The 26,290-nt window shown below is 42.7% G+C and overlaps 1 protein-coding gene across 2 annotated transcripts in view; it reads right to left on the bottom strand.

Annotated features, from left to right (window-relative positions):
- The window catches only part of agap3 (ArfGAP with GTPase domain, ankyrin repeat and PH domain 3), a 113,676-nt gene that overhangs the window by 15,631 nt on the left and 71,755 nt on the right, over positions 1–26,290 (bottom strand). For both annotated transcript variants that reach the window (XM_068737745.1, XM_068737744.1), the window contains exons 10-14: positions 25,346–25,450; positions 23,322–23,493; positions 16,875–17,024; positions 10,340–10,495; positions 234–388 (exon numbers count right to left, since the gene is read on the bottom strand). In XM_068737745.1, the coding sequence (XP_068593846.1) occupies positions 234–388; positions 10,340–10,495; positions 16,875–17,024; positions 23,322–23,493; positions 25,346–25,450 (738 nt within the window). The remainder of the gene's footprint in view (positions 1–233; positions 389–10,339; positions 10,496–16,874; positions 17,025–23,321; positions 23,494–25,345; positions 25,451–26,290) is intronic.

Raw genomic sequence — 26,290 nt, 5'->3', positions numbered from 1 at the left:
GTTCTCTCTCTGATGTCTGTCAGTTCTAATAAGAGATCCCCCACACTGCGGTGCACCTGTCTGACAACCTCCCACATGTGACAGCTTGAAGTGGGTGAGGAGGGGCGGGAGGGGGGGGGAGGAGGGTGAGAACGTCAATAAAGGTTGGAAAGACGGGGAAAAGAGGAAGTGTAAATGAAGCAGCAGAATTGTAGGATGATGACGCCGCTGTGATTAGATGAGACCTACTGTACCTTGTTCTTTATGCTCTCACAAGACTGCAGGCTGGCGAAGATCTGGCTCTCAATGGCTTGGACCCACAGTTCCCTCTCCTCGTATGTAGAGGCTTCGAAGTTCCACGTCTGACCCGTCAGCGACACAATGATGAACTCAAAGGAATCCTCTTGCTCTGGAAAACACAAATAAATAAAGAATCAGTACTTGAGCAACGCGCAGGCTCTGCAAGGCAGCGACACAGCTCGGCGGTTGAGGCCCATCCGTGCACGACTGCACGATGAAATGGACTCAGCAACGTTCAGAGGATTTCCTTTCTGCTGGAGTTGAATAACTTTTAAGACCATTACCAATCAGCAGCAACACACAATATTATCTTTTCTTAAAGGTCCCATATGGTAGAAAGTGTCTTGTATTATTATTATAAAGCAGGTCTAGGTGCTATAAAAATACTGTGAAAGTATAAATTCAAAACTGTCAATCCACGGAGAAATACACACAGCCTGGATTCAGACACTGCGCCTTTAAGGAGCCGGCAGGACTTCGGTAAAGTTGTGATGTCACGAGTAGAAGTGCTGCTAAACTCTGTGGAGTTGACACACAGCTAGTCCCTCAGCTGAAATGACACTGCAAGGACGCAAATGCGAAAGGACGGGAAACGCTGACCAATCAGAGCAGACTGGGCTTTTAAGCATTTCATTTGCAGTCATCCCAAAGTTATATAACTGTACCTAATATATAAATGTCCAGAATCAACAGGAAAACTGAAATAAGTTTTTTTTTCGAAAGATTACTGAAAGTTTAGTTCATTATTTCAACTTATTTTCGGAGAAATTGTGTTTTGTTCGCACATTTTTTTTTGTAGAAATGCACCTTGGGAGTCGTAGTTAACTTCTACCCAACAGTTTTTATGTACACAGGCTGATACTTTTTACTCATTATCAAAGAACCACTTATTTTTATTTTCATAGAATCTGGTCATTCCAGCTCAGATCCCAAAGTTATCGTTCCAAACTAGATTTTAGAATTTCATTGACATTTTGAAAGAAAATGTTTGAGACTTCTTCTAACATCTTAGTTAAATGCAAAGTAGTCCGTTACAATGAATCCAATCATGTTTTATGTCTTTTTCTTAAATGCATTTGTTGTTTGTTGATATAATGAAAACTAATTTGCCTTCAAACTGGCTTTGAAAATTGTGAATCGCCGTCGTCTTTTTGTCTTCTCTTTGTGTTTAACTAAGATTTATGAAAATGTCACCTGTCGTTTTCAAACAAGAGGTCTGACACGACATATGTTCCAACACATGCTGTAATGCCTCTGCTGTTCAGAGGCAATTCATTAACTCCGTACTGTACAATGTGACTCGTGTAACATCTCTGGTCTGTGCACATGCTTCAGCTCATAGCCAAATGATTTGTAATTACCTAATTATGTCTATGCAAATAGTCATCTCATTTGCATAAACCATGTTTGGAGGACTGGAGGCAAGTAGACACGAGGGGATTCCTTTTTCTCCTGTGCAGCTTTATCATTAATCATTAATAGAGGTTACATTAAAATGTGTTAAATGAACAAAATATATTTATACTTCTGATGTACTAATGCATTGTGCATTAATGTGTTTAATTCTTAACTGCATGTCTGTAGTTATGAAATGATGGCAATCTGATGATGATGATGATGATGATGATGAGATCGTCAGACAAATCATCTAATCAAAGAAATTACAACACGTTGTATTTATAATCAATTCAGCCTCCTTGGTGCGAGACGCAGCCCGGTGCTGTTAAATGACAGATGTCTGACGGACGCCACTGATGTAGCGATCCCTGAGCCGCGGTGGAGGGCCATCTCTTCAGGGGGAAAGCAATAATCCAATTAGCTCGACACCAACTTCAATTATCTGATTTAGTTTGTGGAATCGACTACGGGTCACGAAAGAATCAATAAAGCCCTGGAAGTCTCTTTATTTAGACTCACAGTGACAAAGTGTTTATGTGGGTGTGACATTTCAAAGCACTGGTGGGGATTGAAAAAGAAAAATGTCCATTTGATGAAACCAAAATGGTCAACTTAAAAAGGAGCCTTAAAGTGACAGAGAATAAAAGCAAAAAACAAGGAAAGACTATTAAATTTGAAGAAAAAAAAAAAAACAGCGTGATTAATTGGAATACATACAGTAAAAATCAATTTTCTTGTCCAATATAACTTCAGGTACAATAACTAATGCATTTGATTATAATTTGTGGCTCCCAGACTCAAATGTTGTTATACTTGTGTTTTCATCTTTTAAAAAAAAAACAACAACAAAAAAAACCTGAACAAAGCTAATTATTCTGTTGGCTGCCCAGGCAATAAATTGGAGGCATTAAAACACTTTCATTATGGAGATTAAAAAAGCAACGGATGGCTGGTTTCTTAAACTGATGAGTATACAAGGGAAAACAAATCTAACTCTCCATGCATAGTAATGCACACGCGAGACATACTGTAGCCACTAAAGAGACAGAGGACAATGTGCAGCAGGAGGCTTTATGTTTGACACCGGTATTGTCATTACGTGCGGCTCCAGCACACCGATATTACTTTTTAATGCCGTCCAACAGCGTGGCAATTCAGCACCATAAGCCGAAGTAATTCTGCTCCATGTAAGCACGATGCCGAGGTCAAAGTGGTCTTCTCTCAGAGACGGTAAATCTGAGCATGTACAATGTGTCAAAGGCATCAGTGCCGTCTTACAGGCACACTGACATGATGAGCTTGTAAAAGGGCCATTAGCGCTTTCTGTTATTACTCTACGGTCGCAGTTAGCACATGGCTAGCAGAGGAGCGATCACCTTGTCACATTAGCGTGAGCATTAACCTCCTGACCAGATCTATCTGCGAGCCCACAATCAACAAGTTCTCGCCAATTAGAAATAAATTAACGCAGCTCTGCCAGTGGGCGGACAAGGAGGAACACAATTTAAAGCCAAACGGAGGAGACGACTGTGAAGAATGAGCGAAATATGACTTTCCTTAATTAACATGGCATAATAAAAAGGAAATTAGAGCGTAATGACCATAGAGGTGCAGAGAAGGAAGAAACCGATAAAAAGATCTCCGTCCACCTTTTACGTGGATCATAAAAAGTGTTCAGGAACCTCAGATGTTGTTCATCAGATACTTGATGGTTTCCAGCAGCAATACATCTGCACTTCAGAAAGCCAATCATACGTTATTGCTTCAAGATACAGAAATGTACTGGCTGCAGTGGTGGGAAGTAACTAAGTATATTTACTCAAGTACTGAACTTAAGTACAGTTTTGAAGTTATTCTATTTCATGCTACTTTGTACTTCTACTCAGCTATACTGCAGAGGAAAATATTGCTCTTTTTAATATCTGACGGCTATTATTACTTACTTTTCAGATTAAGATTTTACAATAAACAAAACATGTACAATAAGCTTATACACATTCATTGTTAAGGATTCCCAACAACAGCAGTGTCTGATTGAGGTCATCACTTTACTGATGTCTATGAGCTATTAGCTGTTTTAAGAGTGATTTCATCCTAATTTAAATACAAACTGTTAAATAAGGACTCAAAGAGGTCAACTTATCGAATACTATCAGATGTGTCATGTGACACTTTGAAGGGGGCCCCACCCTCAAGACTAAATATGTAAAGTACCACCTCAACCAACAATAAAATGCTTCTTGATGCATCAATACTAATAGTTAAATAATTATATATATATATATATATATATGAATATTGATTTAAGATATTGATTTGATGATACTTCTGTGCAGTTAAGTAAGTCGTGGGGCTGCCCCCTCTTACTCGACTAATCAGTCGCTGTGGTCTTAGTTGACTAAGATCTCTTTAGTCATTTTTTTATGCTTTTTAATGCTGAATGACGTATTTTCAAGAAACTTTTTAGCACATCTCTGGCAAACAACAAGATTAGAAGTGGTGCTTTTGTTTGAAACTCAGTTTTACAGATCGGTCGACAAAATCGTAGAATGTATTTTGTTGAGAACAGCCTTAATAAGTAGGGTTTTGAATTTAGGTCTTGTACCTGATGGAGTATTGTTAAATAGTTTTATTGACACTTCTTCCACCACTGACTGGCTGCCATTAAAAGCAAAGCTGTTCATCAAAATTTAAAAACCTCTAATAAGGTGTTCGTTTGACCTGAAAATCAAAAGTGGGACCTGAAAGAAAAGGGAGTGACCCGAGGACGGTGATTCCTCTACTGCTGTGTACGTGCAGCAGATGCACCGCCGAGGAACCTGTGGACCAGATTAACACCTCGGGGGGGGGGGGGGGGGGGGGGGGGGGGTTTGGTGCTGAGCCCAGCTGTGCTGTCTGTGCGGCGCAGAGCAACGCGGCATCTATTCTGTCTAAGCCTCTCTAAGACCTCTGGAGACCGGTGTGACGAACCCTTAGAGAGGACTTAGCCAACACTCCTCAGCCTTGAGGACTCCCTTTTTTTTTTTTCCTCCTCCATCCATTTGTGTGAACACTTTGGCTGAAATGATGACGAGGTGCACAAGGTGAGCTATTGTTATGGTGTGCGGGACGTGTTGTGTTGTGTCGTGTCGTGTGCGTGCGCCAGGCAGTCACTTAAAGAAGTGCTTGCCGTTCCCGTGAATTAACGAGCAGTTGGGAAGAACAGGCCAAGGCGGTGCCATCTGTAAATGTCACAGGCACTGCTTGCTCATTTTACACATCATTAAAGCCAATATTCCTAACCTGTATCAGAGCAATCAGGAGCAGGCCATTACTGCGACAGGGGCCCCAGGGGAACCACGACCAAACTCAGAAAGAGGAGGACGGGGGAGGGAGGGAGAGAGATAGAGCACACTCTTTATCTATCTGACACACACACACACATGCACTCACGCTCGTGTGTACACACATACTTTTACGTGCACACTCTCAAACAAACAAGGAGCACACCTTCCAACAATAAACAAACACATGAAATCAGCACCAATACCACTACCACGCTAATAGCTAGTGCATTTAACAACAGAGCAGAATGAAAACAGGGCCAATTATACATGTATCTGTGGGCAGTGTGTACGGAGCCCAAATGAGAATCTTGTTATTCCTTTCCCTCCATACTGTGGCGCTCAGAAAGCTAAGCCATTACAAGAGTGGAGGCTCCAGGGACAGCTTTCGGAAATGAGAGCGAGTCGGGGAGTGACAAAACAAAGTATTGAGATAAACACCCACCATTAGCACAGGCAGTTAAACCTCCATTTCCTAATCCTCAGCTGGACTCCAGAGGATATTAACCCTTAGTTTCCCAAGGTGCAGGACAATAGCAGAGTGGATTAAGTTGGACCGACAATATACTACTTAACGCCGTTTTTTGATCAACTATGGATGCATTTTAATTTGTAGTTTGGCCACAGAAATACCACGACTGCTTGTTCCAGTCAATATGTAGATGAGTCCTGAACAACAAGACTTGTCTTCTGATCTAAACCTGCAGTGTTTATATAGTGAAAGAAAACCAAGAGCAGGAATAGATTAATAAAAGTCATTAATGACAAATTAAAGATGACAGAAAATCTGATAACTAGTTACATTAGCAGCGTTGTTAGAGGTGCTAGATTCGTATTTAAAGAGCAGTGGTTGCCTCTACACGGCTCTCACGACGGCTGAGCTGGCAGCGAGAAGCTAACAGTGCTAACAGCGCTAACAGTTATAACAGCGCAAACAGCTCTAACAGCGCTAACAGTGCTAACAGCGCAAACAACGGCAACAGTACTGACCGTGTTTACCTGGGGGGATAAGAGAGACACCCACCTGAGAGACATATTCCTGTTTCTGTGTCACATGGGTTATACCGCTGCCCCGCCCCTTTAGGAGACCAGCGGCAGGTCCTGAGTCTATTCGCTCCAATGGGAGAAGTGAACGTGAACACAGATTATGACCGATTCTTTTCCTCCATAGTCAAAGTAAATATCAGAAGTATTTTTTTTAAATACGTCATACAAATATAACCCAATCTACTTTCATCCAACCCGGCTAAGTCAACGAAGCGAGGAGACGATCTGATTAAGGCACACACAGAGGGAGAGCTTCATTCTACTCTCAGGTAGACATTACTCTACTGTATACATAGCTATATTTACATAGCTAATAAGGTGTTTGATGCTTCATCAATAATACTGAATGTGGCAGAGAGAACCTTTGAGGAACTAAATGATCTCTACACCTTTAAGCCCGTAGTCTTGTTAGTTAAGTCCGTACGTTACAATTCAACATCACTGCAAAGTGGGTTTGGGAAATAAGTCAAACTACTTTCAAGAATCTAGAATGGCCAGTTAAGATTATTGCAGCTAATTCTTTGCTGTCCAATTACTAATGCCCATTGGTCCCAGTTGACCCACATTATGTTGTGTACAGTATGATGCTGCACAGCCTTTTCCCAACGGTACATGATCTTTTCTAACAGCGTCCATCTTCTGATGAGAGTTCAAAGATGCTACTATTCTGCACATCTTAACATTTTACAAGTTAAGTTAGAACATGTAATATATGCATGTATCTATAGTCGGCAAACATTCCACCAGTGTCCATCTTACTACACGAATGCATTTATGCCAAGATTTTGTTCCGATTGAGCAGATAGAGTTTAGATTTCTACTTTTTCATTTCCACTGATTTCATGAGGGCAGGCTGCATCCACCCTTTAGGATTCTGTTTGAAATTTAGGAGTCCACTTTCTTCACACTTCCTATCCTGTGCTAATCCAGTAGAAGAGTCCTTTCAATCAATTTAGATTCAATCAATTTAAACTGCAAAATAAAACTACTTGATTAAAATCCATTGTTGAATCTTTCATTAAATAAGAGGTTATTAACCAATTTAAGATTAAATAAAAAAATGGAATTTGTCAAAAAGAATTGCCCCCAGTCCCAAACACAATGCTCTGCAGCACTTTACAGTTCATTATAGCTGAAGAAGGACATGTCACGCAGTGCCAGTAATCCTTCCTTCAGTCCGTCATCCTCTTTTAGGACTGTAGGCCAAAAGTAAAGTTTGAACCGATTTGGTTTGATTTGTTGTCCGTCTAGAAAATTGCTCGACGTGAATGTAAACAAGGACTTTAACGGCGTCTTTACATTAAAAGCATTCAGGCAAACCCGTAGCTCTTGTTGATTTCTGTGACCTTAGCGGAAGTAAATATCGTCATCCGTAAAAACCTGGAAGAATCGGGAGCCTCTCGTCACGACTCCCCTCCATTCCTGCACCTCCCTTTCTGCTCACATTGGACAAACTAAAACCCCCCCAAAACAATGAGCATTTGATACACTTTCTTTAAAAGAGAAATACATTAATGATGCTCCCTGACAGTCTGCATTAATCAGAGGGGGCTCCCCCTGAACACAACTCTTTATCGGCCATCGATTTTCCAGTGGGTTTATGGCGAGCGACACACCGAGAGAGCTCGTCGCTGGGCGGCTGCTGGGAAACACATTACGGGGCTGTCAGTTGTCTCGCCATGCATCCTGCATCATTCTTTAAGCACATGAGAAGTTCATTACACCACACAGCTCTGACAGTGCATAGGATATTAGGGACTGTGTCCATTGTGCATATCTTTGGTGGAAGTGTAGCACCGTAGACATAACAGGGAATTCAAACATAAACCAAATAAAATGATTAGAAAAAAAAACAGCTTTACATTGATTTGAAATAAATGCATTTTTAAATCTGATGCACAGGTTCAAATGTGATTTTTAAGCTCTTGGCTCGCCTAAAGCCTATTTGAATGAAAATGAGAAAATATATTTCTGTGCAATTACTGTCAGTCATTTATCCTTTCGTGATCAGAGTGACAAATTTGAGTTTATAAAAGATGTATAAGATTTTCTCCCACTTCAGCAGCCATGTAGAAGAGTACCGTGGTACAATATTTGGAAATGATGGTGCAGCAACAGTTTCTCCAGGCTCCCTCCTACATCCTACACGTCCAATGTTGACCAAAATGATTTCTCACCTTAAGACGTGCGCGCTGTTTTGATTTATGACGCTTCACAACTACTAAAATTCAATTTCAGCCTGCATTGCACGCTTCTGATTGCCCCGTAAATGAGATAAACTGATAGCAATTTATTCAAGGATCCCACCTCTCCTCTGCTTTCCCTCTCCTCTCCTCTCCTCTCCTCTCCTCTCCTCTCTCCTCTGTTCTTTCAACAGGAGACACAACTCACATCCCAGACTTGGGTGAATCCAATATTTAAGATGATACGTCTGTATTCCAGAGCATTCAGCAGAACAGACAAGGTGATGCTAATGGAAAACCTTGCAGAGAACAATGAATGAGATAGAAAACAATGTGCGTGTTTGATGACGTGAGGAACATTCAGAGTCTGCCTCCTCCTGTCTGATTACTCTTAGATATCCTCCTCAGGAAGTCCAGGAGTCATCCGACATCAACTATTCCTGTGTGGGGCGCTCATCGAGGACATTTGATGACGTTTCATAATGCCAGCCATTAAGAGCTCGGTCCCATTAAGAGCCAAGTAATGTCAAATAAAACAGAAGCAATGGACTCCACGCTACATACAACTGCCACATTTAAACAAATGATCAGATCTGAGTTTCACTTCCACCGGTACGGTGACGTGACCACATAGCACTCCAACAAACAAAAAACAGCACCACTTATCTCACAGCACTTATCTCCCAGATGCTGATGATGTTCCCTCTGAACAACAATGTGGTCAAGAGACCCATTCAGACTTTCAAGAGAAGCTGTCAGAGACCATGATAAAAAAGTATAATGATTATAAATGCCAAGCCCCATTTAGGAGGCGTCAATGCCATTGTTGTTGTTATCCAGCGTATCAATCTTGTTGATTGATCATCCCGCTCCGGTGACATCGGTTTTATGGCCTCTGAAATGCGTCCCAGTGTTTTCACAATGCCATCCAATTAGGGTACTCCATTCATCATTGGTCTGGAGAATCATTATTAATTGGGTGGAGAGCCGACTGCCACTCCCCTGCTGAGGAGGGCCACGGCTTCTGGAGATCAGGCCTCTCAGACTACGCTAAAATAAAATGGGGGCTGAGAGTGTGCACTGTGCAGGGGGGGGGGGGGGGGGGGCACAGAGACACAAAACTACACACCTTTATGTGCCTCATATGCCTATTCAATCACAATATAGAAGCTCTTTTAAAATCAAAGTGGATCTTTACTTCAATAACAAACAAAGAGGAAAGTTTCTGTTGAATTCCATATAAATACTTGCTTTCAAGTTTGACCCGCCAGATGGTTCGTTACACAGAACCATCTGAGAAGCTGTCATTGGAAGCTGTTTGGAAAAGGGCATTCACTTTAAAAAAAAAAAAGAAAGAAAACTTGGCAAGTGATTGGAGGAACTGTCTGTCAATCAAACTATCGCCGAAGAGCGAAAACACACCGTCTGCCTGCTCATGACAGTCTACCATTTCCTCTAAGCTGCCAGTTAGGAGCTTCACTGGGAGGGTGTAAACGCTCAGGTTTGAGCTTTCCCCCAAATCCCACCCACCTCTGTGTAAGCAGACAGTCCCACTGATAGGAGTCCCTCATGCACCTCTTAGGACGCGAGCCCTCTCTGGCTTCCCAACAGCAAAAGAAGAGCTTATTGTGTTGGTTGGTAAGCATAAACAATTCTGCACACTGACAAAGTGGCTGAAACATCTGTGGGTTTGACTACTTTGTGCTGCACATAGAAACTTAATTAATTATTAGTTATTATATTATTAATTATCGGGTAAGTGAACTCATGTCTCTACAGGTCTCCATCCACATTTAACGCAAATTTTAACTGAATTTCCAGAAAATCAGCAACAGAAAATTCAAATGAGGTGCGCGTTTACATCCACCATGGCTATGCGAGAATTAGGAGTTTGTTCTTCAAGATAAATAGTTGGTGGCTCTAATTCCTCACTCAGGTGCCGTTAAACCATTGCAGAAGAAGAGAGCGTAACCAGATGAAAGAGCGCTGGTCAAACCTCAAACGGTGGAAAACAATACAGAAAACGTGATGGAAATATGACATTTCTATATTTTCAGTCTTTTCAGGTTTTGGTCATTTCAGAAGTGTAGCAATGGGATCGTGCCGTACCTTCGTTGCCTGCAGATAAGCCATCTGGCTTTGTGATGCCCGTGCTCTTTTTCCGTCTGTGTTTCTTGCGGTTGGCGTGTGGCGAAGGAGGCGGCTCAAGTTTAGGACTCGTGGCGCTGCCCACAAAGGAACTCGCAGGATCACTCATCCCATTGGCTGAAAAAAAAAACAAAGAGAGGGAAAACAATTATTATTCTGTATGTTAAAGAAACATTTTTCTTTCAGGTTAATAATCACTGCCCATGTAGGTAAGTTTGAGTTTCACTATCACAGCTTCAGCTTATATACAGTTCTATATTAACTCCACAAAACACACCAAAGAAACTGTGATGCTACAGGATTCTCTCATGAAGTCAAGTAGTTATATAAACTCTTTCAATGCACGATGCCCCATTGGTGGGTCATCGTCACGAGGAAGATCATTTTTTCAAACCCCGACACTTTTTTAAGGCTGATTTACCGGCGAAGCATTTAGAAAACAACGCTCAAAAAACCTTTAAGAAGATTTTATAATTGCCGTAATGTGCAGCCACACAAATGACATCTTAGTCTCAACTATTATACTTCAAAGAGTTCTTGAAACTAGTTAAGAAACTATATGGTATTTGACAAATACAGTAGACAAAAGCTTTTGTCTAACTAAAAATTAAGGGAAACAATGAAATGAAGAAAATTAATATTTATTGCCATGATGAACCATAATATAAAGATAATGAACTGCAGAAGATGGATGAAGAGCATCCAAGAGTGTCCAATTTAAAAATAAAAATGATTTGATGAAATATCAACTGGAAATTGCTCTGGCAGAGTGCTGTAGCATCACGCTGGCTCTGGGTGAAGATCTTTTTTGTGCTTAATGAGGACTGTTGATTAGCCCACTATTAATTGTATTCATTGCTCTCAGCTGAAGCTGCAAGACCAGTATGAAGACAGAAATGTAAGACAAAAAAAACAACACAGAGTATAAAATGGAGACAGACTTGAAAAATGGGAAGCCATGCCTTTAAAAATAAACTAAGCTGGCAGCTTCAATTTAACTTATTCAAGTCATAAAATGTACGATTATGTATCGAATGTACAAACGCATGAATCATTGTGAAATGACACTGAGCTATGAATAATGAATGACATTAGGAGCTTTATTGAAAGCATCATGCAAAGTAGAGGCAGGCTCGTCGCGTCCTCAAAAATGCGTCCACGAGCGGTGAGAGTTAGAGGCTCCAAAAAGTAACGGCGTGGCTCCGGCTTTAGATAGAGTGAAGGACAGGTAAGGGGGCTATCCGTGAACAAATGGTTACCTAAGCTAGCCCGCGGCAAAGCTCTCTATATGACTGTCTGAGAGTGACAGGGGGCTAAGAGCCGGCTTTGTTTCTTGTAAGTGATTTTATAAATGTGATATTAACCTGTGCTACCGTTGGGCAAAGGGATAGGAGGGATGGGCCGGTAGGAGGGGGTTGTCAGCTTGCCATCTTTCTGATTTCCTGACATTTGACATCACTTTCCCTTCTTTCCCCCTCCGGATGCCATTATGAATCTGGGAGCGGGGGCCAGGCCCTTGGGGAAGCAGGGAGGGAGGGCCGGTAGATGGGCCCCCATATTGCTCTCCCCTTTACCACCCTGTGTGGTGCTGGCAGCCTCCTCCATTGTCTCCCATCAAAAGCTCATTGTAGTGTGGCAAACTCCATTCATTTCCCTGTGCACCGTCCCAGCCCCAGGGGTGGAGTGCAGGAGGACAAGGGGCTCAGGGATTATTGCTGTTGTCGTTGCCAGTTGCACATGCTATAATGTGCGGCACTGTGCCATTAGCCAGTGTACAACATTAGGCCTAATTCGGTCATTACCTTTGGGGAGATGGGGCTGTCTTGGAGGAGTAAGATGGGCTCAGCGGGGGATTGAAGATGCTAACGTGAGGGGGGGGGGGGCTCTCGGCCGGGGGAGGCATTGTTTGAGCACGGGCAAAACAGAGGAGGCACCTGAGACACACAATGTTATGTCTGCACTCCACTTAGAGATTCATCTTGAGGAGAGCTGATGTATAGAAACAACGATGTCAATACTAGAGGAAAAAAAAAAAAAAAAACGTTTATAACTACTGGTATCTTTAATTTGATATAAAATAAGTGACAATCCTTGCAATAAGCATAAATGGTGAAGTGCTACTTGGAAAATAACAATATTGACTCTTCGCCATCACATTAATAAACATAACACTGGCGCTTGTGCTGGACTACATACATTAAGTAAGCTCTCTGGTGTTTTGAATGGCAGCACGCAGCCACACATGTAGCAGCTCCTCGTCGAGGCGTCTGTTTCAATTTCCCTGCTCTCTTACAACAGCCCCCCTGAGACGAGTCATTAGCTGGCTCAGACAGCTGGGGGCACAGGGGTCCTCCATGTGCCCCCCCCCCCCCATTCCCCCTCCTCCTCCTCCCACCCTCTGCTTCCTCCTCCCTCTCCATCCCAGCGTCTGTCCCGCCAGCACAGCTCCGTATGGCGGGTGGAAGACTGGCGCTCCGACCTGCCTCCGACGTGACAGCCAGCATTTGTTTAATGTCGCTTGAGGTTAAAGGGGAGGGCTGCCCCTCGGGGGCTCCAACCGTGTCATAAACACCTCTAATTATCAATTTCTGCCCCTAATGTTGTGGAAAATGACCCTGGCCCCGCTCATCCGGCAACCCTTGCACCTGAAACATATACGGGGTAATGCACCTCCCTTTGTTTGCACCAATAAGGCTTTAAGAAGTCTGCACCAAGAAAGGTATAGGAGCAGAGAATGGATCAAACCGCAGTACACTCCACTGAGCAACAATATCAAAGCACCTGAAACCTAATGGTTTTATATAATGTAAAGGCTCCTGCCTTTAAGCGGTTCTCAGCCCTAAACTGTGCATGACTGGAAGATTATAGTTCTTAAATTGAGAATTATGAAGTTAGAACCGGACTGATTCCACAAGCAGAGTGTTCACGGTGGCATTATTAGCTAGCTGTTAGTGTGTATGAGGGCCATCAGGACCAAGCTGGGTAATGAAGCACACTGGGGATCAGGAGTCTCTTTCCCACTCAGCCAATATCACCTGGGCAGCCGAATAGGTATCAGTCTAACCTGTGATTACAGCGTATTACACTCCCACTATGGAGATGACAGTTTAAACACGCTCCAGGATGAAGACTACGGCTGAGACAAAGAGGGGGCCGCTAACAGCTTCCTGCCTTTACCAATGCCACACTGAGAATGAATGAGAATGAAAAAAAGGGTGAGAGAGAGAGAGGCAGAGGATGTAGAGGAGAGGGGGGGGGGGGGGGGGGGGGGGGGGGGGGAGTCATTTCATTGTTATTCAAGAGGCTCCGGGTGAGGAGCACTATGATTCCGCCAGGCCCCTTGACATGGCAGCCCTGCCTGTCCTCAATCAAAGCCAACGGCTGCAATTAATGGCAAAAATTAGAAACAATCACCGCCTCCCCCTTATTATCCTCAATTAGAGCGTACTAATCAAGGCCTGATCGCGCTCTGCTGCTCTCTCCAAACTAAATGTCAAACTTCATTACGGCCTAGCGTAGAAATCAAACGCCCCACATGCTATCACCCTCACATCGGGAGGCCAAGGTATAAAACACAGTGCCACAGGAAAAGGCTATCCGTGCATTAACTACCTGTGTCCTGATATGCAAAGTGGGAGGAGAAATAGCACTTATATATAAATTACCACATAGCAGAGCAGGTAGTCGCAGCATTAAGGTCTTGGAGGACGGAAAGAAAAAAAACTAAAAAAAAAAAAAGGCAGCGGTGAAAACTTTTCATGGAGAGCTGTGCTATATGGACGGATATAATATTGTGATAATTAGCGCTGAATTATCATTAAAGCCCACAAGGTAAAAAGTTTAAATATCGCTCTTCTCATTAGGGCTGCGACTAACATTTCATTTCAAGGACAAATCTCCTGATTATTTTCTCAATTAATGTGATTTTTTTCTAATTATGGGTTCCCAGTTCCTAAAATGGCATTTTCCAGTTGCTTATGTTGTCAGGCAAACAATCTAAAACACGCAAGATTTTCAATTTACGATCATACATGACAAAGAAACGCACCAAATCCTCAAGTTTGAGAAGCTGAAAACTGTCAGTGAATTAATCGATTTTTCAAAATTGTAACGGATTTACTTTCCGTTGATCTTCCCACTCAGTCAATCGTTTGTGTTTTAATAAAAGATATTCCTATTTTTTATTACATTTTGGACAGATTTTTGGCATAATAACACTTGTTATATTTTTTTTGGCCATGAGATCAGTGAACCAATACATCTCTCTTCTATCTACAAGATTATATTGAATTAATTATTGAACCATCACCCGTGGTGAGCACTGATCTACGGTAATCTTTTGCCTTTGGAGATGTGACATTACTCACACTTTGACCATGACTTAAGTTGTTGTCATCAGCGAGCCCATCACGTTGCTCAGACGACTGTTGGAGCCTCTTGCTTTTAATTCTGCCTCAAAGATTGAGGCGTACGAAGGAGAGCGGGATCTAAACAAGCACCCGCCGCATTAAGAATGGGTGTCTTTATGAATGCAAGCAATAGAAAAAAATTGGGCCGGGATTTAATCAAAAATCTGCGCTCAATATTCAAGAGACGCTACTACCTCTGCTTTCTGCCTTTGCTCAATAGGCTTACAAATGAGGACATTCTTTAAATAATATGGAAATGGTTACCTGGCTAAGACGCATTCATTCTCCAGTGAATCATCAATCTGCTGTTTTTGCATCTCAGAATCACATTTTATGTTAACCTGCAACCTTCACCAAGGATAATGGAGTGATTGGGCCGGGTTCAAGTCAATTCAAATGGCAAAACATGAGCACGCTTCACTGTGGAACACCCTCTATTGATTATTGAAGGCACATTAGGATGAAAGATAAGAGGGCCGCATTTCAATCAAGTTTTTGTTTTCTGATAGTCCAGTCACACTTTACACTACAGACGCATTCTGCTGCCGTAATTCACATTCTTAAGTTGTGACACAAAAACAAGATATTCAGAGAAAGTTTTTCAGCCACAGAGATGTTGCTTCCGGAGTACATCGCGAGCCTTAAACTGTCTGCACTGACTATGCACTGATTACAGAGACACTCCTTCCCAAAGACGAGCAACATATCTATCATTTGACGCAATGTTTCTGCTATTATTTTCAGCTCATTTGCCTCATTCGAGCTCATTTGTGGTTACCTTAAGAGTAGCATGAAAATAATTGAAGAAAACAGAATAAAGGAGCAAAGTGTGGATCTGATTTAGTTGAAGACTGGATGCTGGTTAATGAGCTATGTTAATATCGAGGGCTTCTCAGTTTACCAAACATGAAAATGGGAAATTTCCAGGCCTCCTTATATTCGCAACACAAACGTTTAGGAATTATTTGTCCTCTGCAGAAGCGTCAAACGCCGAACGCACATTCACAAACATCCAGTGTGAAGCCTTTTTTTTTTCTCTCTCTCTCCTCCCACATACACACTCCGTGGAAAAAACTTACAGGCAAACAGCAACCCACACACACACACACACACACACACACACACAAGAAAAAAAAAATAAAAATCAGCGAGAACGCACGCACATACACAACACACACTCATTTATTTGAGGACCCCACGAATCTAAGTAATTCTGCTTTGGGCATGCTGCTGATGGGAGACGGGGGTAGGGGGTGATGGAAGTGCCTGCGTCCAGGCAGAATTGATCGTTTGGCAGCTCCAAATGAGAGACAGGCTTGTCTGCGGAACCACGAGGGCCGTGCAGTTGGACTCCAGCAGCGCTCGTAAAGTGCGCTCTTTAAACTGCCGGGGCCCCTGGGAGCCCATGGGGAGGGGGGGAGCCGCCGCCGCGCTAATGAGAACTACCAGAGTGCAAACATGCATGGAAATGACTGTTATTCTGTTGATGTGCATTTAAGTGCTTTTTTACTGCCAACCACAAAGAGAGGGAAATAACTGGTGATGAATGGTACCCCCAAAAAGCATTCATTTTCCTCTTCGGAAGAAAAGAGAGGAAAACAGAGGAAGGGGGGGGGGGGGGGGGGGGGGGGCACACGAGTAAGATGGAAGGTAAAGACAGGATGGGGTGGGTGGGTGTAGACATGCATGGTGAATATATTATCTCACTTCACTCAAGTACAGTGACAAGGTGCAATGTGACGCAGAGGCAGCGAGTGGAGACGCATTGAAGTTAACCTTCACTGTTCCTCTCCTCTGAACACGGCGCCTCCATCAGAGAGCGGCAGACAAAAAGGTCACTGCGATCACAGCCCTGATCACCTAATTATAAAAAATGAGCATCGCTCCACCTGTGTAACACGCTCGGGAAAATGGCGTCTCCACGTCACACCTCCAGATCAGATCCAGTCTTTTTTTTTTTGTGGGGGGGGGGTTTAAATGGCTCTCGTCTTTGTGGTAGAGATATGAACGTTTAGGGTGCACAATGCATGGCTAAGACTTTTGGAGGAGATTCAGGCGGACGTGAACGTATGAGGTGGATGTCTTACGGGCTCCGCTGCTCGTACTGGTGTTGATGGCTTCATTCCACTGGTCGGCGCTGGACACGGAGAAGGAGCGCTGGTGCATGCCGTCTTTACTGCCGCTAAACAACGACGCGCCCGTCTGGAGGGACGAACTGCTGTTGGAGTGAGGAGCACCTGGAAAATAAGAGACAGACACAAGGAAATGAATCCTGATCTATTTTTTTCTACATCTGTTTGATTTCTGAGAGGATTGTTTTCTTTGAACCAAAAAAAAAACTCTGTAAAGAAGTTCTAATGATGCAACTGAGTTCACAGTTTTTGGTAGTTTCTACAGCAATGCAAAGCTGCTGCCTCCATATTTGTGCACATCCCTCTGTCAACTACCCCGCTCACACACACACACACACACACACACACACACACACATGAAACCCGTCTCCCTCCGCCTCTGCCTCTAATTAGCCCTTAATTAACAAGATACACTCTGAACGCTAATTATCTCGCCTCATCCCTCTGACTGCCACATCGATCTCCACTGGCGTCAGCAGGCGTTCTCTCCCTAACTTCCAATCAGGCGAGCCACGGACGCCTGGCTCTCTTTACTAATTCATGGGCTAGGCTGCGCCATGTGGGGTCCTTCCCTCCTGTTCGCGAGCAGTCGCTACGACACCTCCTAACTACTCTGAAGAAGTCATCGATACACTTCCAGTCATGTGCGTGGAATCAGATTAACTGCTTCAGAGTTACAATGCATCAACCGGAGCAGTACCGTGTCATGTGATACAGTCATTTGTTACAAAAAAAGTGTGATTTTATTCTGTGAAATTAATTAACGTTACACGAATGAGAACATATTCTGCATGGCCTACAAGGAAAAGGTTGGATGGGTTTTTCATCAATTAAATTGGTCGTCAGAAAAAGTTTATTTTCACAGTAATTTTACCCTAAAAGTTGTCATGAATGACTACATCCTAAAGACAATACAATCTAATGTGGTAAATAGGCATTGAAAGGGTTCAAATTTGTTGTTTTGGAAAACAAGCCATATCTCTGATTTTCTCAACGATGCGTTCTCATCTTGCAGATATCACCACGTCAGAACCTTTTATTAAATAATTACTAGAAAATACCAGTTTCTGATTGAGGTGACAATAACAGAAAATATATAGTGTGTAAGTCGCGTGTAAAGTAAACTAAGCGGCACGGGTGCTTGTTAGGATAATATGTCCTACTCATTATCTAGAGTAATAAGTGTATCAAATTCACATAATCATGTCTAATTAGTATCAGTAATTATCTTGTTGGGCCCAGGAATATTAATCTTCAGGTCCCAGAGGGGAGGGAGCAGAATCGCAGCAAGAATGGGAGAGAGAGCGAGGGAATCACGCTGAGGAGCACTGACTAAATTAGCATGCTGAAATCAGAGCAGAGGAGGAGGAGGAGGAGGAGGAGGGGGAGGAGGGGGAGGAGGAGGGGGAGGAGGGAGAGGAGGGGGAGAGAGAGCTGAGGAGTAAGGCTACTGAAAAGAAAATGTGAAACTTTGTTTTTTTTAAAAGTGACGGATGAATGATACTTTAAATCAGCTGATACCTTCTAGAAAAAACAGGCTTTTGGATGCTTTTATCATTACTGAATAAAAAAAAAAGAATATTTCCAATTAAGACTCATAGAAAAACACTTCAGTGCTGTTATTTATAGCAAAAACCTTGTTTATACAGAAACATGTTTAATCATGGTTTAGACGTAGTTCTATTTCTTGCTACTAAAAGAGAAACATTTCTTTATTCCCGAAGCGTGACGTTTGACTCTTTGACCCCTTAAAAATTAAAACAGGTAAAACATAAAAAATAAAAAAAACCTGTTAGATAACTACAAGGTAAGTTACATTGATATTTAAAATTCAACAATCACGTCTAATTGTCAAATTGGATGCTAATGATTAATGAATTATACATGGCTGTACCCATTAGTCCCCAGAGACCACTCCTGCATAAAGGGGAGGATAATGTAATTACAGTGGAGAAATAATCAGCTTGTGGCATTAAAAGAGCACTGTACTCTGAGCTCCAGCCAGGCCTGACTCCAGACCTGCAGCTCTAGTGGAGGCTCTGTGGTGGACAGTGATGATGGACCCGACTACTGCTAACCGACGTCCAACGGATCAGGTTTCATTCTGAACGGTGCTAACTTCAAGTATAGTGCTAGTGATTCCACAGTCATCAAGCTTTGTTATATTTTAATGCAATACATGTTTAGAATAATGCAAAAAAAAACCTCTGAGGCAACAGAACATTTGAGGAGTAGAAAAGTAAGACTGTTAACATGATTGTGCTGCAGAAGCATCATTCTGATGATCTCAGAAACATTACTTTTGTCTCTATTGATGAAATGTATCAGCGTTTATTTTTGCAATAAAATTCAGCAGCGATCGAGACATTTAGTGTGAAATTGCATGACGCGTAGACAGTGGTAGAAAATAAAGTACATTTACACAATTAATGTATAAGTATAAACATAAGGGTACTTTACTTGAGTTTTTCCTCCATACTTTTACTCCATTCTACTTGAGAGACTTGTTCTTTACCTTCATTTTATTATTATTTTTTAATAACATCCAATTTGATGGATTAAACTACCCAACAACATAAAGTTGCTCCACCTCAGCTAACTGCAACATTAAAATGCTTTAACAAAGTTTATGCATCAGTAATAATAATCTCATATTTAATTATACAACACTGACAGCCGCCATTCTGCTGCATAATAAGTACTTTTGATACTTTCTTCTGTACTTCTACTTTGGTAACATTTTGATGACGGTCTTTAACTTTTAATAGAGTATTTTTTACTTTGTGGTATTTATCAGAAAATATCCGAATCCTACTTCAACCACTGCATTTAAATACTGTAATTAAAAACCACAAGAGCAAAGAGGAAAGTCTCCTGTTTAACTAAATAAAAATTCTTCTTTTTTCTAATCAAAGATGTTAACACACAGATTCTTCTATAATTTCACAGTTAACTTCTGCACAATTCTTAATAAAACAACATTGACTACTTGAATACAAAGCACCGTTACTTGTGAATATTTCTTGCTGACTGGATCGTCGCGTGTAAAACAAAAGCCATATAGTGTGTTCTGCAGGCGATCCAGGGCCGCGGTGTTAAGTAGAGGCGATGGATTAGCGGGGAGCAGCGCTGCCTTGCTTCTCATTTCTCTTTAGGCCGGGCCGTCAGTGGGTTGATGAGCCGTGACGAGGCCTGACCCCTCCGTGGAGTTGTTGCCATTATGTACAAGTAGTGGGATAATGAAGCATTCATGCTAATGTGGGCCGGGCAGCACATCATCTGCGTTTGTGTGTAATCCACCACCTCCACCACCATCATCATCCTGACCAGCGCTCAGACGCTCCACCCCCCCCACCGACACCAGCCCCCACACAGGTCACTCCTATCTGTGCTTCATATGTTGTCTTCATACAAAAACTGTATGCATTAAACCAACTTTAAGATCCTACTATAACCCTTGTGTACGACAATACCATCCTATTTTCTTTACTTGTTTAGATATCTCTCTCTTTTTAGGGCAAATCTAAAATTGTATTTTTCCGTCATTTAGGCGTTATGATATGGTTTCTTATCGTCAGAGGATGCTTGTAGACATTTCCAGCACTGTAACTATGAATTTGATGATATTTTGACGTTTGAAGTTGAAAAATTAAATAAAAAGAGTGTTTATTTGCACCCAGGTGAGAATAGTCACACAGCAGCTATATGGATTATTTACGCCTAGCCAAGTTGAATATGCTGCTTAATTAGTAGCATAAACAGCCACAAAGTATGTGTGGTAGGTTGAGGTGGATGATTTGGTCAAATTCAGGACTTTTACCCAGGAGACTGGGGTTTGAGTCCTGTGAGAAGCCTCTTTTCACACTTAGTTGACTTATTATTTTGTGTTTTGTTAGGTTAGGGTTATAAAAAATGTAAATAGCCTACAGTAAGCTACATATACACATACAGTATGTCGTGTGCCAGGGTCAGGTGCAAATAACATCGTTGGCTACGGACACCTGGGTGCTAATAGCATCTTCTGCCTTAAAGGTAATTGAAGACAAAAAGGATCTTGATACAAACTATTACTCTAATAGGTGTACTTCCACAGCCGTCATGGGCTACTTGTGAAGACTGATTTAAAAAATTTTAATATTAGAAATTGGACAAATAAAAGTGCTGGATGACTCCTGGTTCTACTGGGCTGAAGATTAGAGCTGGAGACAAACTGTGGACGAGCTCAACACTTTCCTAAAAAATCTCCATCTTTTCCACATGCATCTCTCTCCCCCACAGGATTGATTCAAAGTGACTGGGCCCATTAATACTTTGATACAATGTATCTGTCGCCGGTGACACGGCAGGATGCGTGTTAACAGGGAGGATCATATTTAAAATGGTTCCGCTCAGCAGCCAGCAAAGGAATTAAACCTGGCCGCTTGGCAAACTCGTGGGCGCATGCGTTCTCTCATTTACTCTCTGTCTTCTCAGCCTCTCCTCTTCATCTCCCCATCTCCCCCATCCACTCCGCCCCTCCTTCTCTCCGTCGCTATCCCTCTTCTCCCAGTGATTATAAAGGTCTTTAGATCTAAGGAATGAATGAATTACCAAAGGCACAGACAAGGCTTGTGATTTGGGGCGCCGTGAATGAAAAATTACCCCTTTGTTCCCTTCATCAATTGCACGTCTAATGAAATCAAAATCCCGATCGCATAATCAGAAGATGGTCCTCCACCCAGAGAGAGACCTGATGTGATTTGTAACCTTTCTTTTCCTAAGTGGAGATTAAGGCAAATCTCCCACACATTGTTCCCTGGTGCACAAATGGATGGCGACTGACAATCTTGGGAATTTGTCATTGAGATCCAAGAAATGAACAACAAAGAACACAGACCAGTTGGTGCCGTTTTCCCAGAAAAACCGGCTCATCTGGCCTGTTTTTCAAGGCCCTTTGTTTGCCCCCAACCACTCCCCTCAACCCAGCGCTCAAGGTGAACAGATCCAGCGTCCTCCGCTCTGTAAACTCCTACATCTTCCTGCTTTTTGACTGATAAACCCGTACAGCAAGGTTTAACGGTAACCTGCCTGGACAGTGCTAATGGTCCCCGCCGACCCGTCTTTTGGCACCGTACCCACCCTGAGCCAGTTAGCTTTAGCCTGAGCGATGGAAACACTGTGCCCATTTCACAGCCGATGAAGGACCCCGCCTCCCTCCGGGGCTCACTTTGCTAATTAGTATTAATTACTCTTAATCCTAACCCCTAAATCCAATCACTGGCTTCCCCTCTGTAAGCCTGCCAGACTCTCTCCGCAGCCTCCGGTGGCACCGCTCGCTGGGAGAGGAGCTCTATTTTTAAACTTGAAAGGTGGAGGAACCCTGGCACGATGCTCAGGACCAAACAGGGTTTTGTTACGGTGACCCCCTACTACTACCATAGAGGATGCAACACAACTAGGTCAGTGTCATGGTGGCGTAACAGTCCTAAATAAACAACTCTCCACTTTTTCATTATATTTCCTTAAACACAGCCATTATGTTTAAACACAATTTTTCAATTCCCTGTTTAATAATTTTGAGAATTAATAGATTTCTCGTAGGCGCTCATTAAGTAATCATTGTGCATGCTATGAGGCAGCTAATTTGCATGAATGAAACATACAGAAAGTAGATAATTAACCTGTTGGGACTCATTTTTATGATTAATCACAAACGTGAGGACGTAGAAAATAAGTACAGTAATAAAAGACTCATTTGATAAACCATTACACATTATACTTGTGATTTGTTTTCTCTTTTGCATTTCTCTCTACCTACCATGTCAATCCTTTCATATTTACCGAAATAAGTGAATATTATGTAGTATTAAATAGTGAAAAAGAGAAATAAGAGCTTTGCGTAGACGGAGTACTTCTGAACTGGAGGTGCTACGATTTTAAAGATGAACAATTAGTCCAAAAAGTTTTTTATAAAAGTGAAAACAAACTCAGCCCTTAAAAATATACAATCCATGATATTATATTAACACTGATAAGAGGCTCACGGAAAGGTATTTGTTCAGGCTGATTGAAAGCCTGAAGTCGTGTGTGCAAATGCTACTTTGTACACAAACTGTTGTTTTCACATATTGAAGTCTTTGGCCCATTGTATGTTTTCATGAGCCGGATGAAGCCCTGAGCCAAACACGTTTCTCTTATCAGAGTTTGAAGCTCCTTCACCATATACACTATGTCATGTGACGTCACACTTGTTGCGCTAGACTGAGGTTGAAGCTAAAAACAGCATCAAAATGTACTGATCATCACTCAGTTAATTGTTTGCCAGAATGCATAAAGTAAATATCTTGAATTGTTCATTAATCTGTTTCTTAATGATGAGCATTTACTTGTATTGCCCGTACTATGGAGGACAGGAAGTGGTACCTGTGTTTCCGATGCCCAGCTGCAAGGCGCTGCGGTCCTTGGTCAGCCCGTTGGTTTTGGGACTAGCAGTGGGGGCGACGGTGGCCACCGCTCTGGGCGGTCGCTTCCCAGGAACCTTGACTGTCGTCCTCAGCAGGTCTATCTCTTTGCCGTGCACATTCTGCATGTAGTCCTACACAAAGTGGGGAAAAAAAGACAAATGTTGTGAATGGCCTGCTCTCTTAAAAAAAAAAAAAAAAAAAAAAAAAAAAAAAAGTCCCAATATTTCCATTCATGTCCTTCAATTCAGGCAACTGATTACACACAGCGGACCAACAAGAATCCAGGAATTATGGAAGAAAAACAAATTAAAAGACTATTCAATTTCCATCCCCATTAGTCACAACCCGTCTTAGACCTTCCACTATAGGTGTGTGATGGCGGAAAAAAATGATTGTAAAGCCATTACACATCACCTGTGCCCACGCCGTGTCTCCCAATAGCGAGATGTTTGGCTTAATGAATGGAAACAGTCTCATTCTCTTTCAATTTGGGGCATTTGATTTGGTTTAAAGCGACTACTGCCCAAATGTGGGAAGCCAAGGTGAAAATCATTGGGCTCAGCAGAAAAAGACCCAGATAGGGGCGAGCTCGGCCTTTGCCGTCCCCCCACCGGCTCCTCTGCTTTATTACCGTGTCATAAAGCACTCATTTCTTTCCCAAGCCTCCTCGCTAATTACCCAGTGAGCGCTCTCATTTCATTTTATTGCTGGAATTAACAGCCAGATCGAAGCGTGCAAAGCTATTAAGATGTGTGATTAAGCCACATTCAATTAGTTTCTACAAACAATTTAATTGATGTAGCAGATAGAATTAACAGAAGGTGATTGTGTGGATGGCTTGGCTGACTGCGAAATTAAAGGTTCCCCTCTTCCACTCTCAGTCTGCCTCCCTCCCTCTTTCTGCCTCCCTCAATCTCTCTCCCCCCTTTTCTTACTCCTTCTCCGCTCCGCCGCTCAAAATGAGCTGGAGCTGTTACCGCGTTAATGTAACTGTCTCCCTTATTTCACCTCCCTCCGTAAGTCAACAGATTCATAGATTCATAGATTGCCCCGATGACCCGTAATAGCTGTAATGATCAAGAGATAGCCTGTTCAGTCAATTACATACATCACTGTAGCACGGCTCCGCTCTGCTAATAACTGCCTGTAAATTAAACCACTAACACACTGTCAGTGCAACAAGGCCACACACAAGGTTCGCGTCTAACTGTTGGGCTTGCGTTCAAAGTTTGCCGCTGTCTCATTAGAGACGAGATGTTGCGGCCATCTTTCATTGTACCTTCGCCAAATTGTCTGAACATCTTAAACGCAGGGCTGGAAGATCAGAGAGCGATGGGAGATGGGAGGGTTTTTTTTTTTTTTTTTTTTTTGCGAGAAGGGCGGGCGTTTTTCTGTGTGTGGCACCGGGGCTCCTGAGCTGTCTGCTGCCAGCCAGCCGAGTGTTTAAGAGGTATTAGCGGCCCAGCGGGATTCTGACAAAGATGGATGTGGGAGGCTGGTCAGGCTCTGCTGCCATGCGGCGGGAACCATTATAAATACAAGCCAGCGTGGAGTCTGGGCGCGGCGGGCACAGCCATGTCTCCATTAGAGACGGCACCGGGGATGGACACCACAGGGGGGGGCAGAGATGACCACTAGGTAGTCCCCGTTTCTTAATACTACACTTAAAGTCACAGGGTTGGCTAATACAGCTGTAATATACGGCGATAAGCCTCTGTAGAAACCATGAGCCTATATGCTTGTAATCCAGCTCACTCCAGCAGCGGTGGTAAATGTAATCCCATCAACGGAATCGCGCTCAGCGGTTGAAAGAGTCGCACATTAAAACCTCCAGCAGCACCCTCGAGTACAAACAGTAGTGTAACAAACACATAAAGCCGATTGGAAAAGGAATGGGGAGGGAAGAAGAAGGAAGTGTGTGTGTGTGTGTGTGTGTGTGTGTGTGTGTGTGTGTGTGTGTGGGAGGGGGGGGTTCAGACTCACATGTAAACTCGGGTGGTAAGTGAGGACGCCATTATCACACAGTGTGACATATTTCTTTTTCCACTCCTTGTTGAGGGATTTGCCACTTCGCTTCAGAAGGATTCCCTGTAACAGACAAGGCATCGCAGTGAGCGTGTGCTCCTCTCAAGAAGCAGCATGGTGGATGATATGAGCCATTATGGATGGTAAATACCACAACACAGCATTATTATTGTTATTACACGTTCGTTGTGGCAGTTACATTTCCTTTGCGTCATAAAGTCGTAAAACAAACACAGATAAGTTGACGATTATGAAACAGTATGGAAGTGATTATACATTTCAAAAAATATGTAATTAAATCCCCATAAGCTTTCATTATTCAGTATAATTTGCTGGCTGACAGGTTCAGTGACGTGTTAGTTTTTCTATTGTGATCTTTTGAACCTTACAAAGTTGGCCCAAGTTCCTCTGGCACAGAGACCATTCAGAGAGAGAGAGAGAGAGAGACAATCCAATTTGCCAGACCTCCTCCCTGCATTCATACACATAACATGCCGAACTCTGGAAGACCTCTCAATCCTGGGATTAGGGAGTGTGATCTCCCCTCTTCAAAGCCCACTCAGCTCTTATTCTATTCTACTTTATCTTCTGGGGCCTTTTAGGGCATCAGATGGTTTCCTTATCTGCTGAGTAAATCCACTGGTAAACAATGCAGTTCCTCTGCTGGAGGTGGCCAAACGCTGCTGAGTGCAAGGGCCAGGAGGCTCTCTGGGGTTAAATAGTGAGGAGGGGCACGCTTAATTAGGAGATTAGGCCAGGGCGATGTTTGTGCTTTTACAGCCAGGGCCTGTGCGTGTGTGTGTGTGTGTGTGTGTGTGTGTGTGTGTGTGTGTGTGTGTGAGCTGAACAGGGGGGGTTAAAGGGGGTAGTATTTTGCTAGCCAGGCCCATCCTGCAGGCTTTA

This window comes from Cebidichthys violaceus, unplaced genomic scaffold, assembly GCF_023349555.1.
Source record: "Cebidichthys violaceus isolate CVI_PGR_0920_01 unplaced genomic scaffold, fCebVio1.0.p SCAF_8, whole genome shotgun sequence".
NCBI lineage: Eukaryota > Metazoa > Chordata > Actinopteri > Perciformes > Stichaeidae > Cebidichthys > Cebidichthys violaceus.
The sequence above is the reverse complement of the archived record's forward strand: the minus strand, read 5'-3'. Positions and strand labels throughout refer to the sequence as shown.